An 18,825-nucleotide genomic window follows, 5' to 3' on the forward strand; every position below is an offset into this window, starting at 1 on the left:
TTTATTATTATTCTTTGATAATCAAATTCCATGTACTTCATTTGATTACAACTTTTAATCAATTGACAGTCCTAGTAAAAAAAAAAAAAGTTTTAAGATTACAAGGCACTTAAAAATGCACTAAAAGTCATTTTGAATAAAAGTCTGTTTCCACCTAAAAAAAGTAAAGTAATAATAAAATAAAGAGGTAAGGTTATTATGCATAATTGTCAATAATTGTCTCACAGTTGCAACTTTATTTTATGTAAATTCTAATTTATATGGCAAGAATTGATTTAATATCTCACAGTATGACTTTATATCTTCCAGTGTGACTTAATATTAAACAATTATGATATTATTTCTCATAATTATGACTTCTTTTTTTTTACCTAGAGTGACTTAATATCTCACTGTTTTGTGTATTATTCTCATAATAGTTTTAATCTCATGAAGTGATAATAATGTTTTACAATAATATGATATTTTTCTCTCACAATTTAACTTAATATTTCTCATAATTGAAATGTTGTCTCCAAAAGTGACCTATTATCTAATTATGATATTATAACTCATAATTGTGACTTTTTATGTTCCACAATATGAGTGTTTTAGATTGAAACGGGTTACTATATAAAGGTGTCTCTTACATAACATAAATAACTCTTCTCTAACGCTACTAACTTGCGCCACCATGAGCTCTTATCAAACAACCCCCTCCCCCCCACCCCCCACCCCGTCTCTCTAATATGACCTGTGCTGTTCCCCCTTGGCCGAGAAGCTTTTGATCAGCATAACACTGAAATCCAGCCTCTCTCAGCGCTTTTTTTTTTGGGTGCTATGCCCAGGAGAGCACAACTCCACGCATCCTCCCAGACACCTGCTAATCAGCCTCCTCTCGTTCTGTCTGCATGCCTCTTGGCTTTGGCCAACATTAATGATGCTTATCATGCACGTTGAAGTACTCCTCCAGGGAGACATTTATAGTACCTCTGTCTTTGATGGAAAAGGTTAAAGATGTTAACTTCAGCCCTCGCAAATTATACCCTTTCAACTTCAGGGATAAGAGCTGAAAGAGCTCTTTCTGTACGGTTGAATGAGCACTGGACTTTTAAAGCCACGTCTCTTTAGGAAAAGGTACACCTGCTGATGTCAGATGACTGTTCGTCCAGGTTTAGCTCTGTCATGACAGGTGTGACATTTTCTGAGGGTCTTTCAAGAGAGGTTTAGAGAGCTTCGAGGTAAATTTTGACCTGATGCTCGGGACGCTGTTGAACACGGTGTTCTTCCTTGAACTCTTCAAACACTGTGTGAATATGTGCATTCAAAATCTACAATCAATTATTCAGATAAAGCTGGTTTCATATGCAGTCAGATTATGCAACAATACCCTGCCTTTATCCATGTGTTTCGACCTCAGTCCAGGCAAATTTGCCATTTAAGAATAAAGGATAAAAATCTAAATTTTAGTATTACAAAAGCAGGTTGTTACCATAATGACAAAGCATATGTAATTTACATTTTGATTTTGTTGCTTATATTAGAGCAGAATAGAGAACAGAGAAACAATATCATTGGAATCACTCTCAAAATGATTTTTTCCAGCTGATGAACGATAAAAATATTGACAGCGAATCAGAATCCATTCTGCTCTAAGAGCTCGAGCATTTAAAGCAGCAGGCGGCTAAACTGCAGCTTGTGCTCAGAATAAACAGAACTGTATCGTCCTCTGGTGTGGATGCTAGTATAGTTCTCTTTATAGTTTTTGTTCTTGGTGTAAACAGTCCTTAAGACTGCGTTTTTGGTACCTGACTGTGCAAATTTCGTTGTCAGGGCATTGATAAGGTGTCTGGATGGTTGCTAGGTGGCCCAGTTGAAAAGAGTCGAGTGTGAGAGAAAGTGAGAGAGAGTATCGGTCTGAGAGCATGAGCACGAGGAGACCCGGACCGCTGTGTTCTCCAGGCGCTGCTCCTGCGGTCTGCTGGAGTCCCAGGCTTGAGTTAGTGTAAATGGAAATGTCACAGGCAGACCCCCTGACAGCTCTGCTCCAGCACATTAACGTCACACATAAAGACGGCTTGGAGCCTCAGCACAGGAGTGTTATAGTCAGACATAACTTTTTTGGTGTGGTTCTCAAGGGAGCACATGGAGATGTTGCTTGGTACTCAAACTTTACGCGGCACACTTATCCGTCATCACTTTCCTCCTGACTGCTCTCCTCACTATAACATTATTTGTTCACTGTAGAAATTAAATATAGGTTCATCTTTGTTAAGGCTGTATTTTGTTTTATTGTATTAACATTAATGACACAGACAACAGCAGGAATATTAGGCTGCTGTCACTAAGACCGAATGCACGGACCGAATATACTGACACACATCCGGTTTCTTTCTCAACTGTTCACTTATGGCAACTGTGATCTGTTGCACCCCTATTAACAACTAATAATTAATGAACCCACTTATCATCATGATAGCTATCTTACCAGACATGGAGAAATATCCTACTCCAGTAAGTAAACGTGTCCTTGTCCCCAAAAATGCGCTTCCCTCCACATTTTCTGCTGCACATCGTTTATTTCTTACCAAGCACGCGCATCTTTGAATTAGCTCATGCACGTGCATGAGCTAATTCAATGACAGCAGGAAGAGCAAATGTTTTGTTGACATGCTGTTGGTCTACAGCAGGGCTCAGTATCTTCTTTCTTTTAGGGGCCAGACTGTCCAGATCTTAACATTCATTGTAAGACTACCTCATGAATCTGATGAGAAAATGCCTAGTATGTACAATGCACTTTTCTTGTCTGTGAATTTATGGTTATTGGACTGCTCTGAAGCATAATACCATTGCTGAGGGAGACATGGGCAGAGCGAGAGAAACAGAGCTTGGCAAAGACACAGAGTTTTACTATTTGGACAGATTTTCTTAGAAGTGTACGTGCTGTTTTATGCTTCATTCTCAAGATGAACCATCTGTTGTGGTTTGGAGATATCAAGAAATGCTCTTTCAGGGTATTTCACGGTCATCTGGAATGGTTGATATATTTGTATGTAACTGAGTATACGTTAGAAATAGTTTTTATGCCGGGGATACACACAAATGTTTGGCATTTATTACATTTTCTGCTGACATTGGCATCCTTTATCATATAATTTGGCCCCGGAGGAAGCCCCTCTGGGCCACAGGTTTTCTTTGCCACACACACTGATACCGTTAGTAAGCTAATTGTTGTGTGAAATGATATTTACAGACATTCAAAGTTGGATGAGCAGATTGTAATTTGATTAAGCAAGAGCCATTAACCACATTAAAGCGGAAATTGGCTCAGTTGTATTATCCAGGACGATTTCTTCTACTTCCTGTGAACGAGGCATTTAAAAGTCAAAGTGTCAGTAGAGTGGAAAATTGCCTGAGACAAGCAGCATCTAATTAATCTAACCCGGGTTGTACTGGAGTCTGACGTATACGTCTGTGTCTTAACATTACAGTGTAGAGATTGCCTATGTTGCAATCTCTATGAATACAGTACACTTTGTTGTAACATTGCTTTAAAATTGCTTAAAGCATTAAAGGCACAAATGTGATGTTTTGTGAAGTGATAACTTTTAAATAAGTTTGATAATTTGTCATCAAACAGAACATATAGCTAGTTTTAAATGCAAATGTCTTGTCCTAAAGGGATAGTTCACCCAAAAATAAAAATTTGTCATCATTTACTCACCCTTATGTTGTTCCAAACCTGTATGAGTTTTTTCTTCTGTTGAACACAACAGAAGATATTTTAAAGAATGGAAAACCAGGAAACCAGATAGTTGATGGTAGCTATTGAGTTCCAGTATATTTTTCGTACTATGAAAGTCAATGGCTACCGTCAACTGTTTGATTACCAACATTATTTAAAATATCTTCTTTTGTGTTTAACAGAAGAAAGAAAGTCATATATGTTTGGAACAACTTGAGGGTGAGTAAATGATGACAAAATTAAACATTTTGGGTGAACTATCTCTTTAAAATGGATTTTGACCTGTCCTATATCAGAGGTCTTTTATTTTATTTTATTTTATTTTATTTTATTTTATTTTATTTTATTTTATTTTATTTTATTTTATTTTATTTTATTTTATTTTATTTTATTTTATTTACAATTTATTTCTTGAAAATAATAGCACAGATCTGTGTTTTAAACTGTTCATTTTAAAGAGTTCCGGGCTCTTATTTGTACCCTATTTTTGGAAAGTGCTGCATAACGTTAGGTTCATGTATGTGGAAAGTGTCTCGGTTTTTTGGTGCAATCAAAAACAATTGCTTATAATGGATGCCATACCGTGGAAAACACCTTTTAATATTCGGTAAAATCAGGTTGAATATATGAGTCATTTTGCCTACAGAATGTTTAGCCAATCATAACATATGTCATTTGCATATAGAAACCTTAACAGTAAGTAACAAAACACCCTGTGTTTAATTGTAAAGGTCAGAGAGAAGGCAAAAAATGGTCATGTGGAATTAAACTACGAACTTTGAAAAAAAACTTTGAAAAAAAAAAAAAAAATTGTTTTGTATGTTTTCTTACTGTGAAATGATGAGTGCTAAGACTGGTGGTATTTTGTTATATTCAGTGTCTTATTCAAAGTCATAAATCTTCTCAGTGCTCTGAGATGTATTTCTGCAATAGTTTGCTCACTCATTTTAAAACAGATTACTCAATTCTTACAGAGTATGTCACCAGAAACATTATATTTTTTTGCCATTTAAAAAAAAAAAAGTAACTAAATACTTAAAGTTGACGAAAGTTGTTTTTCAGTAACTTCAGAACTCAAGGCCCATTAGCTTCTGACGTCCCTCAAGAGATTAAACTGTACTGCTAAAACCTCCATGCAATGCTGTAGATCTGCTGGCGGCTCCCACCTTTTTATTTATTCATAACAAAACTATTCATGTATTGGATAAGGAAGGAGAAACAGAGAGAGGTGCCATCAATATTAGATCTCCACATAGTCTCAAGTGCAAAGTGAAAATAACATCCGCGGGAACCCCATGTGTGTCTGAATTCAGATGTTTCTGGAAGAGCCTTCACCACAGATGAGGCCTTCACACAATCCACACTCTTACATAACATAACACATCATGGCATTCTCAAGTAAGGACAATCTGGCTTTTATCGTGGCCTCGGTTGACCTTGAATGCTCGTGTTTTTCAGGAACGCGAGCTACTGAGTCGCATCTCAGATCTGCAGGATGAGGTCAGTCGCAGGAAGAAGCACATTGCGGATCTGGACCACGAGATCCACACCCTGAACGAGAACATCAGCACTTTGACCAAGGAGCTGGAACTCAAGGGCAAAGAGGTTTTGAAGATCCGTAGCGAGGCCAATCAGCAGATCAGGTGAGTCTTTGATTAGGGATGAGTACATTTCACCTCACGTCTCTATGCATGGCGTCGTCCTTCACTCTTAACCCTCTGGGGTCTGGGGTGTTTTTGGGGTCCTTGAGATGTTCTGACATGCCCTGACATTTGTGCTTTTTTCAGTTGCTTATAAACATATTAATGGCAAAGGTGTAAATTCACTCTATATAGCACAAACAGGACTTCCATAATATGTGAGCCACATGTATGTACATGTTTTCATTTTTGAGAGAATAATGTTTATGCATGGTTATCGAAAAAACTAAAAATTAAAGTTTCTGAAATAAGGCCACAAAACACATTCTAAATATGTGGCAATAAGACTTTTGACTAATGGATGTCATCGCCTAGAGTTTTTTCTTCAAAATGATATGAAAATCATCCTGCCTAATCATCCACAAAAAAACGATACATTGATTTTAGTTTTGTGAAACACTTTAAGTTTGGAAAGCCAATATGCGGATGGGGCGTAAACGCTCCAACAGCATCATGCATATTTAGTAGTTCACACCTGGTGAGACTACGTCCCTGCATACTTAATGAGCCATTCATTCAGGTGTGTCACCTATAGCTAACTTAAATAGGCCTATACAAGCTTCATAAAAATGATCATTCTAGGAGAAAATTTCAGATAGCATTTAGAGGCTTTTGCATCTGAACTCTTCATATATACACACACACATATATATATGCATGCACATACATACTTTATAATCTTTTCAAAACTAGTCAACGTCTTTCAAAACTAAAGTATACATTTTATCATACGTATTTCAAAGTAAAGGATTCATTAGTTAGTTGATGACTTTATTTTTGACAAAACACATACAGTATATATTCCTCATCTCAGTATAGCAATAGAGTTTGCTAAAAGCTGTTCATTCAATACAGCAGTATTTGAAAATCGATCATATTTTGTAAAATTACATTTATATTTGCATTTATGTCAAAACCTAGACACTTTTAAACATCAAAAGGACATTTATTAATATGTATTCGTGTCAAAATAATAAATAAATAAATAAACAGATTTTCCTATTCAATTTTGCATGGAAACGCTTCCAAGACGCTTGCGTGTCGCGTGAAAAATAGGCGTCGGTTCTATTTCTAGAATGCACGCGTTTTCCACGCGGCGCATGCCGCGCCGCGCCTGAGACGCGCGTCTCACACAGGCAGTGTGCAAACTCTAAACTGTTAACATGGGAGCCGAAATAAAAACGGACACGCCACGCAGCTGAGACGCTTACGCCACGCATCCAGTGTTTCACCGGCCTTATCCAGCGGATGTGGGCGTTTCACAGGTTTGTATGGATCGCCTCACATTTGCGTTTGAATAGCGCGGTCTCCGTAGGCGGAGTCACATTAAAACTTAATTAGCTGAGATGAGAACGACTGACGTCTCTCTCTTTACATACATATTATATAAACTGTGAATATTTGTTTTTTATAAAAATTACTTCATTTGAAAGAAGAGAATTCAAGCTTCATGCCTGTGTGACTGTATGCCTGTTTGACTGAGTATTCGCTGAGTTACAGTTCATTTTCGGACGCGTTTCAGAATTGACTTCACTGACGGAGAGTAGGCAGAACTCGCATCATGTTTATTTTTCTTTATTTGGCGAAAAGCACAACACTTTGTTTTTATTATGAGCATACACAAAAAAAATACACACTAAACAGGATCGATTGATGTACAACACAAGCATATAAGATAAAAAATTTTTTTTTTTTTTTTTTTTTTTTTTTGCACTCATACGGAAAAAAACGAGCCTGACCTCAGGGGATTAAAGTCCCCCGGTAGTCAATCATTTTAGCCCTTAAAACTCATCTTTGATCACCAAAATGACATATTTTAAAAAAGATTCCTTGAAAAAAGATTCTTCATGCCTTAAAATAGCTTGAATGTAACTCTACACCCTTGCCTCATATAAGTTTATATGAATATACAAATTAGCCCCGCCTCCACTCACTCACACCAGCTCAGAGATCCACTCGTTGACGATCACACGTTGACCTGATTGGTTACTAGGTAGTTTGTGACAGAGATGTTCACAAGTCTGAAGTCTTTAAGCTGGAGTCTGAGTCAAGTCTGGAGTCTTTTGTCATGAGTCCGAGTCGAGTCTCGAGTCATTTCATGCCTTACAAAAAAAAAAAAATTCTCAAACTTCTATTATTTGTATTATATTGACAAAATATATAAATCTAGATTTAAGGGATAATGAAAATCCAGCTTGTTACTTTATAATCCATTACAATGTATAAAACAATCGTCCTGGCAACAAGACAAGTAGGTTAGTTATTTTCAATACAATCGCTAAGTGGAGTCGCGGTTTGTTATACAGTAGTTTGTTATACAGCGGCGTTGTTATTGACGACAGTCATTATCTGAAAATATCAAACCTTGGAATGTTTACGTCAATAGAAAACTGTACGCATTCTGATTGCGATATGTTAAGATATGCGCTTAAAGTAATAAATGGATTAACATCCTTCTATCTCCTCTCTCTCATAGACACACATTAAGAGAGAGAAAAGCTGCATATACTTCGGAACAATAAAAGTAAAATATAGTGCTATAGGTTTAAAGGCTAGATTTTATTTGTTAATGTTTTAACAGGCTTGCAAATCCGGAGTTTACGCGCAATATACGGACATACGTAATCAAATTCAATGACAAAGGTCCGAAGTCCAAACTACCGCGACACATAGGGAAATATATGTGACGCAGATATTATAAAACCATTTAAATAAAACACTAATTCTTTTTTTTTTTTTATATCAGTAGTTAAGGATTAAAGACTTGAGTCGTTTTTAAAATATTCACAAGTCCTTTGGTCGAGTCCGAGTCAAGTCTGAAGTCTATTAAAATGTGACTTGAGTGCCCAATCCTTTTTTGTTAGGTCAGAAACACCTACGATTTCAAACCGTGTAATTGAGATTGTCTTTGGTTCAGTTTTAAGGAGAAAGTACTCAACAATGGTGTTGACTTCTGAATTTGCACATGGTTTGTCTTAAAGCATATTAAAAACATCACATAGACATATAAACAACATTAAAAACTTGATTTTCACCACAGGGTCTTTAAAAATAAAGGTTCTTTATTGGCATCTAAGGTTCCATGAAGAACCATTAATAATGGAGCCTTTCCGTTCCACTAAAGGTTCTTTATAGTCGAAAAATGTTCTTTAGATTATTTAAATGGTTCTTTTATGATCTGTTCTCTGAAAGGTTCTTTAGGGAACCAATAAATGGTTCTTCTATGGCATTGCTGCAAAAAAAAAAACATTGGAACCTTTATTTTTAAGAGTGGAGACCATTGGCAATCTTTAAACAACTGATGTTACATTCTCCTTTGGTTGTATGTGACAAGAGTCATTGGTGATGATGAAAGAGATGGAAATTCAATTTTTTTTTTTTTTCAACCAGAATGAAAGAAAAAAAGCACACCAGGTTTCTTGAGTCAGAATTTGTCTGTCATTTTACTCACAGTTCTTTTGCTGTTGTCAGGCTCTTTTTGATGGTGTTTAGTCTTTTGTAGTTGTTTAAAGAAGAAAAAACACAGATTTTTAGAAAGAGAAATCAATCTCAATCTTCAAACTCATCACAGCCATTTTTATTCAAGGGGTGATACTAATATTTCACTCTTTTGTTAATTAGTAAAAAAGGCATTTCATTGTACATAGCAGCTGTTTTGAGATGATGGTATTGTTTAGTAACTCACATCATAATGCAAGACGGGGTGCTGATCTCATTTCACTTTTAATTATGTAACACTGACATATCCAGGTCCTGAGATAAAAGCGGCAAATAAATTGCAGCGCCGTTTCCCAGGGGCGTATCATTTACCGAGAGGAGATCCTGCTTTATTGCTCTTTATGTGAAGCCATCAGAGTTTGTGACTGTATTGTAGAGAATGTGTTTTGGAAAAAGTTCTATAGCAAAGAAATTGCAATATGGAAAATGAGCATGTCCTAAATTAAAATAAATATGTACGTAGCAGGAAGTGTGTTGTCTTTTGAAAATGGCTGCTGCTCAGACTGAACATTTGTATCAGAGAAAAGAAATAAACTCGGAGCTGGATGAAAGTTTAATATAACAGAGGAATCAAAGGAATTGATCCGTGTGCTAATAAATCACAACCGTGACTGTGCACGTTTTCAGCGGCCTTGCTTCCATTTTTTTTTTTAATAAAGAGCTCGCTTGAATCAAACCGACCAGCTCTGAGATGAACGACAATATTACAACCTTTGATTTAAAGGGGGTAAAATATTTGAAAATCGGATATAAAAGACAGTTTACTTTAGCTTTTGAGGGAATGAATTACACTGCAAAATATATTTTCTCAAACAAGTCCTCCAAACAGTTTTAAACATCCTTTAAAAAGACTTCTGTCTAAGACAAGAATATATATATTGAATTAAGTTTATTTTTCTTCCCACTGGCAAATGTAGTGAGATTTATGTTTAAAAAAAGAACAAATATGAGTGGGTTATGAAAAATAACCGCAATTTAAGATATGTTCTCCTAAAAGAAGTCTTAATATCTTTATATAAATTGAATATACAGCACAGTATTAATACTCATCAAGTATTAATTCAAGTATTCATCAAGGATGCATTAAATTGATCAAAAGTGACAGTAAAGACATTTATAATGTTATAGAATATTTCTATTTCAAATAAATGCTGTTGTTTTTGTACTCATCAATTCTAATTGTTTCATTAATTCATCAGAATTCTAAAAAAGAAAATCGCGGTGTCACGGTTTCCCCAAAAACATTATAGGCAACACTCATAATAATAAGAAGAAATATTTCTTAAAGCACCAAATCAATATATTAGAATTATTTACAATATAACTGTTTTACTGTATTTTTGATCAAATAAATACAGTCTTCGTGAGCATAAGAGACTTCTTAACGACCTTTAAAATTTTAAACTGTAATGTAAATAAATACATTTTTATGTCATTTATAATTATTAGTAAATGTGTCTTTTGTTATGGATGTTTAGATATGTTACTGGAAACCAAGACGCAAATATAGAATTATAGATTAAGAAAAGTTTTGTTTGTTGTTTTTTTATCATGTAGTCATACAATAAACTATTATGAATCTGAATCGAGTCTGCAACAATGGTACAAATTCAAAGTATGTATTTTAGACTTCTAATCAGTGACAATCAAATGTATTTAATTAAAAATATAATGTATTGTTGTCTTTACATAATGAGTTTCATAATGAGACTCTTTAAGACAAAGACTCAGTCTAAAAGGTTTAATTAGTTTTTTTTTATCTCAAATCTCTGTGGAGAAAATGATTGAGACTTTTACCTCCAAAACCTTCCTGTTGTGCTTTATTGTGCATAAAAGTTCTGTAATTCAGGCCTGCAGCTGCAGCGCTGTGGGGTTAGAGTGAGTTTTGCAGGATCATTGAGAGTGTGTCATGTGTGTATATGTGTGTGTTCTCAGAGCTCATGAGCAGGACCTGTGTAAGAAACATGAGCGGGAGATGGCCGAGCTGAACGCTCTCCACCACAGAGAAACACAGAACATGCTGTCGGACTTCAACAAGGCCCAGGAACTGCTGAAGGACAAGATCCAAGCCCTGCAGATCCTGTGAGTGGATGTTTGTATGAAATATACAGTATGGGCCCTATCTTACACCCAGCGCAATACAGCGCCAAGCGCAACGCAGGTGTTTTTGCTAGTTTCAGCCCGACGCAGTTATCATTTTCAGGTCCTGCGCCACGTTGTTTAAATTTGTGCGCCCATGGGCGTGCTGGTCTGAAAACGAGGTGTGTTCAGGTGCATTGTTGGCGCATTGCTATTTTAAGGCAACAGAAATAGACTGCGCCATTGACCAACTGAAACCTGGTCTAAAAATGGCGCAATCTTTTTTCTTTTTTCTTTTAAGAGCGCGTTAGTAATGTGCGCCTATAGGCGGATCCACAACGTGCGTACACTCTGCTTATTAAACACACAGGCATACACAGCAGCACACAAACATGTCAAATATTAAAATGAAAATGATTACAATGTAAAAGATTATTATCGTGTACATAAAGATATGGTGGAATCTGGCTTGTCCCGTAGATGGTCTGCTTGCGCACGAGCAGTTAATTTTGCACTCTGGAGACGCGTTCGGTCTTTCCACTATCAAATTCCGTCATGTGAATAGTGAATCTGCCATGGCGTGAGCGCAACTGGCATTTAAACGGAATGGGAGATGAGACTCTGATTGGTTTAATGCATGTAAATCCCAAAACACACCCATTACTGATTAAGAGAATCGGGATAACATTTTGAAACCATGTGCCTGGCGGGCCAACCATTTTACCCGTCGTTAAACTAGCAAAAGTGGATTCGGACACGCCCTGAGTGAACTTGCGCCCTGCGCTTTAGACCATGCGCTTAGATCCTTAAAATAGTGCCCTATGTGTATTTTGGGGGATGGAAGTTCTGTAACCTCTGTTTTGACTGGTTGTTTGGTGACAGATTCTATGAAACAGCTAAAATGTTAACTAACACCTGAGCAAGCTAATCAATGTCTTCAGGATCACTAGAAACTCACAGCTAGGTGTGTTTGATCAGGGTTGGAGCTAAACTGTGCAGGACAGTGGCCCTCCAGGACCGAGTTTGAGAAACCCTGGTGTAGGGCCTTTCCATGTCATTAAACACATTTCCAGAATCTAAATTATTCATTATAATTTGGAATTGATAACACTGAGCGCATTCAGGGAATCAGATGAACTATTTTTACCACAAGGCAAGCTGTTTAATAGCTGGATTTGTTGGTGCTCTTGTCTTGTTCAAGTACACCTAAATTAGATCAACTCTGACAACAATATCTACAGTCAAAGAGTTCTCCTACAACCCTGCCAACTTTCTATTTTTATACACACACAGAGAATACCTAAGTTGGCAGGGTTGTCGGAGAACTCTTTGACTGTAGATATTGTTGTCAGAGTTGATCTGACAATTTGATCATTGTCAAAATAGAAGAGAAACATAGATTTGAATTCAACAAAGACAACATTCCTCATGCAAAATATCTAAGGAAGTGTTTTTAATTGATAATTCATGTTTGTCAGACAAAGGCTATGAAGGACTGATCTTAAAGAAATAGTTCACCCAAAAAGGAAGATTCTATCATTTATTAATTTCCCTATTTGCTGCTTTTTTTAATTTGAATGCAGACAGATGCTGTCAAGCGCCATAACACCATAAAAGTTGTCCAGATGAGCTGTATTACAGATATTATGAAATCATATGTGAGATTTAAACAAATTTAAGCCATTATTAAAGGCCAAATGTCTTTAGTTGGCATCTGTCTATTTGGTTTCTGATCCTGATGTACCAAGTTAGAATGTGGTGAAGCACAAATTAGTAAATTTCAGTCTGATCTTCAGAATCAAAATTGTTCAAATCTTTATGATTCCCATCCCTAGTGGTATTGAATCCTCTTAGCGATTCTTTTGGTACTTAATAAATGAATAAAATATTAATAGAATAAATATTTGGGAAAACAAAATTCAATTTCACTGCCAAAGTGGGATATTTTGAGTAAGTACTTTTTAAAAAAATATTTTTATTTTTTTATTTTTTTTGCTGGCTTGATTGACTAAAAAAACAATTCATTAAGAGTAATTTGTTCAGAAATGAACATGTCCTAAATAAAAATCAAAGAAAATGGCTGCTGCTTTCACAGTGCTTTGTAAATGTTATTTACTCAGACTGAACATTTGTATCAGAGAAAAGAAATAAACTCGGAGCTGGATGAAAGTTGAATGTAACAGAGGAATCAAAGGAAGTGATCCGTGTGCTAATAAATCACAACTCTTTTTCAGCGGCCTTCCATTTTTCTTATTCATTTTGTTCATAGAAATTTCAAGAAATTCTTTAATAAAGAGCTCTAAGCCTTGAATCAAACCGACCAGCCCTTAGATGATAGCCTGGTAATACCAGACTCTGCTACTTCACTTTGCTTCGTAGAGAGAGTCTGGAATAGCATAATAGAGAAGTGTTTTCTCTCTCGCGGGGGGGGGGGGGGGCGCTTGTCTGAAGTTTAAAATCATTGGTTACCCGTAAGCCAATCACATAACGTTTGGTTATGGCGTGTGTTATGCGCATGCTCAGCCGCATCTAACTTCCACTGTAAACACATGTATGATGCAAAAACTAAACCATTGAGCGAAATACCAGAGTGAACATGGCTGTGAACGACTTTTGCAGATTATGTGAAGTAAATCTACGCAAGTACGCATCCACCACGGTACAATCAGCGTCTACGTCACGGCTCTCAGCCCGCCCTCTGTTCGTTGATTGGCCCGGCTGTTTTCAGGCCGGTGGAAAACTGAAAGATACGCTGCTATCTCAGACTGACTACAGGAGCGAAATGAAATTAGCGGAAGTAGGAAGTCTGACGTAGTCAGGCTACTTAGATGAAGGACAATATTACAAACTTTGATTTAAAGGGGGAACAATATTTGAAAATCAGATAAAAGACAGTAACTTTATTTTTTGAGAGAATTACACTGCACTGCAAAAGATATTTTTTCAAACTATTCCTCCAAACATTTAAAAACATTTAATAGGCAAATAGTTTAATATGATATAGTGAGATTCATGTCTAAAACCAGAAGAAAGATTTATGAATGAAAAGTCTTACTACACTGGTGGCTGAATATTTATAGCTATCAGTTGACTTTAGAAGACTTGGATCATTTGGACTACTTTTCTGCTATTTTAATGGTTTATTTTTGTCTCTCTCTCTCTCTCTCTCTCTCTCTCTCTCTCTCTCTCTCTCGTCATTTTTGGAGCTTGACAGCTCCGTTCACTTGCATTGTGTACAAAAGATCTCCTGGTGGGTTCCTTAAAAGAAAATCACTCATACAGGTTTTCTAATGACATGACTGAGTAAAGGATTTTAAGGTGAACTATTCCTTTAAATGATGTTTTGAACATTTGCCTGGTGCAAGTATTTTTAGTGTGAGAAGCAGTCAATCTGTGACTGAACAGAATGGGGTCTCGTGTGAAGCAGTCAGAACTTGTATCTCTCAGCGTTTCCTAAGCTTGCCATCTCCAGGTGTCCCTGAAGAGCAGAGATTGCCAGCTAATTAAACAAAACCTATTGAAATGACAGTCCTGTCCTCTGTGCAATTAATTATTATGACAGCTGAGTTTCCCCAAACCGAGTCCTCCAACTAGTTTTGAATTTCAACCTATTTAAGCCTCATGAATATTGAATGTGTGCAGTGATCCTCATGTGCGGCGCATGGGCTTCACTACTCTAACCGCTCGAGTGCACTCTGCAGGCTGCATGCACTGGGCTTTGCTGCTCTCATTTTAAATGGAAAAATAGATAACTTATTTACTCAGAAAGGCCCATTCAGTGAACTGCTATTATGAGTCTGTATACAGTAAATATATAGTTATAATTTTATAAAGTTTTAGTTAATTAGTCATTTATTGATAAGCAGATAGATACCCTAGTGAAAAACTTTATTTGGCATACTTGTTTATGCACATTTCTTAATATTAAACCTAAGATAGATAGATAGATAGATAGATAGATAGATAGATAGATAGATAGATAGATAGAGATGAATGGATGAACTGGTGGATAGATGGATGGATGAACTGATGGATGGATGAACTGAGACAGATGAATGGATGAACTGATGGACAGATGAATGGATGAACTGATGGACGGATGGATAGACTGATGGATGGATGATATACAGATAGACGGATGGATGGAAAGATTGATGTATAGATAGACGAACGGATAGATAGAATGGATGGATGGACAGATGGATTGGCTGATGGATGGATATACAGATAGATGGAAGGATGGATATAGATAGATAGAATGGATAGATGGATAGTATGGATGGATAGACTGATGGACTGATTTGTAAAGTTGTAAAGTCGTAAAAATCATCATTACAAGCAGTTGTAAAGTCTTAAGGGAAGGTTTCATATGAAAACAGCCATATACCTCTGGGAAGAGTCACATTGCATGCTCATTAAAGATTCAGCAAATATTTTGAAACATCCAAAGATGCAGAAACATGGAGATATTGATTCTCAACGACATTTATGATCAAAGAATTACAGATGAAAGAATGATTGAGCGACGGGTATTAAGAAGTTCTGATGATTTTAACTATCGAACTAATCCAGTGAGAAGTAGAGAAAATGAAGTATAGATGCCAATATCATCATGAGTATCTGATCAGTGGTGTTTGATTATTCTGTGTTCAAAGCGCAAAGCCATCAGCTTTGTTTTCTAACTGAGCTGAAAGTGTCAGAATAGTCAAATGTCACTCTCAGTAATGAGTCGCAAGCTCAAACAGATGACAGACTGATTGTAAACAGACTGGAGAGAGGGTTGGTTGCTCAGTTTCTAAACCATGTGAGTTGTCTTGCTGCCAAGTGACCGATTTGCGGTGCTCTACATAGCAACTCCTCAGCCCACACAAATAGCACTCTGCATGCTATTTCAGTTGATAGTGTTCATTAGCTTGTTGCTAAGCTAATGCTGCAATACTTTAATAAGCATTAAAACACATAAAACACAAATAATTGGGTAAAATAGTCAATTATTGATATTTTTTATGAGTTGATAATCTACATTTCTCTCGCTCCGTCCATCATCTTGAACTGGAAAAAAAGGTTTAAATGCTAATAATAAAATGCAACTATGCATTTAGACATTGTTAACCACACATTTCAAGGTTGAAGACATGTCTTTGCTCCTCAGGTTGGAGGGGACAGAAGACAAATTCCGGAACAGAGAAAGCAGGCCTGAAGATCTGCAGACAATAGCCGAACTGAAGGACATGGTGGCCGAGAGAGAATCTTTGGTCAAGAAACTGGTGGTAAGAGCACTTTAAGAAGTGTGATATGCTCATTCACAGTATCTCAGGTTTATTGTGCAATTCCTCAGCTGTGAATCTTGTTACACAAGACGAGGTATCCCACGGGTGCACGGTCCTGCTACATCCTGCTGAGATTAGCAGTCTCTCAAGACTGGAGGGATCTATTACAGGACAGACAACCCTGCTGAAAAGACCAGCTTAATCCTGCTCTAAACACTGGGACAACCGCATTCTCTACCAAATGCTTTCCTAAAACAATGTTGCTAGACGTTTGACATCCATGTTTCTTGTATCTTTCCGATTTAGACTGCAATAAAATCACACTAGCACCTGCTATAATTACAGCAGATGTGCTGGTCTTTTCAACAGAGAATTTACCTTATGCATTGAAATGAAAAACTTTTGAATTCACTGATGCATTATCACAAATAAAGTTGAATGCGCTTTGATTAATTAGCTGACCTGAACCAAAGCTGAAATGAAAATAACATGGATATGATTTGATATTGAAGAATATATGACTTTTATAGTTATATTTTTCTTTGTTTTATGTGACAGAGTGGAAATGTGATATTTGATGAAAGTCAAGAACGAAAAAAAACAGTATCAATGTCAAATGTGAGTTAAATGATGATGTCACGTCATTATGTAATTAATGTAATGAGAGTTTATAATTATTTTGAGGAACATTAGTGGTAGGGAGAACATACATAATTAACATATTGTTCATATTTACATTTATGAATTTAGATTTTATATTATAATGTTAAACTTGAAAACCAATTCACATTTTATCATGGCAAGGTTTTGATGTTAAAACTATATATTTTTTAAAATTTGTATTAAAATTGCAATAGAATTTCTATAACTGACTGTGTCATGTAAATGAAAAAAATATATATATATATTAAACAATTTTACAATTTGTATCATCACAAGATCTAGTATTTTTAATAGAAGCTTATAATACAATTTTTATTCATATATTTAAGCTTGCAAAACAATTTTTGTGTTTAGTGCACTGCATGCTCTGTAGACAAATGGTATTCCATGAAAATCGTGAGAGCATCTACTTTTCTTTAAAGGATGACAAGAAGTTCTACCAGCTGGAGCTTGTAAACAGAGAGACCAACTTCAACAAAATCTTCAACACAAACCCCAATGTTGGTGTCATTAACCCTCTTGTCAAGGTAGGATTTCTTTCTCGTACTCTGCTATGCCCTTGTGTGTGGAGCTGGTAATTATTTAGTTTGAGTAAGACATAGTTGCTGTTCCAAAACCTAGTGATCTGATCAGGCTCCATTTTAGTTTGGATGTTGGCTGTTTGCATGGGATACACAATTTTGATACAAAATAGCTTGGCGGAGCACAAAGAAATGAAACAAATTGCATGTTTGTAGGTGCATACTGTACATTCTCTCTACATCGTTTCTAATGTATAGAGAGTAGACATTGAGGCAGCTCACTAAGTTTTGGAAATGTTGTAGGATCAATGCATTTCTCAATGGGGCTTGATAGATCTTCTTGAATGTCATTTCTTACACTGTATCCTAGCCAGGTATGACACAAAAAGCGATAAATTACATGTGTACATTGCAAATCTGAGTTCCCAACCAGTGGTCAATTGCTTCCACAGTGAAATCTCATTGGTTCAAAGTATATTAAACATCAAAAATATTACTGTGAAAATGACTTTAGCAGAAGTGTTGTACCTGGTTAGGATGCAGTGTTACTGTGGTGCAATCAAAGTGCAACACAACTGACACGCCAGACTGGAGATCATTGGTAACACTGTTCACCAAGAGCATGCTGGAGCTCTTATCTTATCACACACACACACGCACACGCACACGCACACACACACACACACACACACACACACACACACAAACACACACACACACACACACACACACTTGTTTATTAAAGGGTTTGTTCTCCCAAAAATTAATATTCTAACGATTTACTCACCCTTGTGTGATTCCAAAACCGGCATGGAAAACAAGAGAATGTATTTTATTGTACTGGTTGGTTTCTTACATGCAATTGCAATGAATGGAGACTGAAGCTTTCAAGCTTTAAAAGGGACACAGAACTCACATAGAAAGGATCATAAAAATAGTCCATACTGCATGTACGCTATGTTTAAATACCTCTGAAGCCATATGATATCTATATTATTCTTATATGTGAATGAAATGTTCTCTTTATTTTTATTTTGTACACTGGAATACTACCAGTACTACCCATGCTAAAATAGTTTTGTATTTATCTTAGTATTATTTATATACTGTTTAATATTTTGAATTAGTTTAAGTCTTTTATGTAATTTTGTCATTTGTGTTCATTTTTTAAAAAAATATTTCTATTTTTATTTCAGTTGTAGAAATGTTAGTACTTAAATAAGCATTTAACCTTTATGTATTTCATTAAGTAGCCAAGGCAACATTTCTTTTGTAAAATTTTGTTTAGATTTAAGTTTTACATCTAATATCTAGTTTATTTTATTTCAGCTTTATTTCAATTAACAAAAACTATTTAGTTTCTGATATTT

General features: G+C 36.0%; 1 protein-coding gene across 4 annotated transcripts in view; it reads left to right on the plus strand.

Moving 5' to 3' along the window:
- fam184ab (family with sequence similarity 184 member Ab) overlaps positions 1–18,825 on the plus strand; it is a 117,849-nt gene that overhangs the window by 89,680 nt on the left and 9,344 nt on the right. For 2 of the 4 annotated variants that reach the window (XM_079887775.1, XM_079887773.1), the window contains exons 14-18: positions 5,183–5,367; positions 10,858–11,004; positions 16,154–16,271; positions 16,830–16,889; positions 17,357–17,461. In XM_079887775.1, the coding sequence (XP_079743901.1) occupies positions 5,183–5,367; positions 10,858–11,004; positions 16,154–16,271; positions 16,830–16,889; positions 17,357–17,461 (615 nt within the window). The remainder of the gene's footprint in view (positions 1–5,182; positions 5,368–10,857; positions 11,005–16,153; positions 16,272–16,829; positions 16,890–17,356; positions 17,462–18,825) is intronic. The other 2 variants (XM_079887774.1, XM_079887776.1) reach the window with 1 other exon arrangement.

The sequence above is a fragment of the Squalius cephalus genome, assembly GCF_949319135.1.
Source record: "Squalius cephalus genome assembly, chromosome: 12".
Classification (NCBI taxonomy): domain Eukaryota; kingdom Metazoa; phylum Chordata; class Actinopteri; order Cypriniformes; family Leuciscidae; genus Squalius; species Squalius cephalus.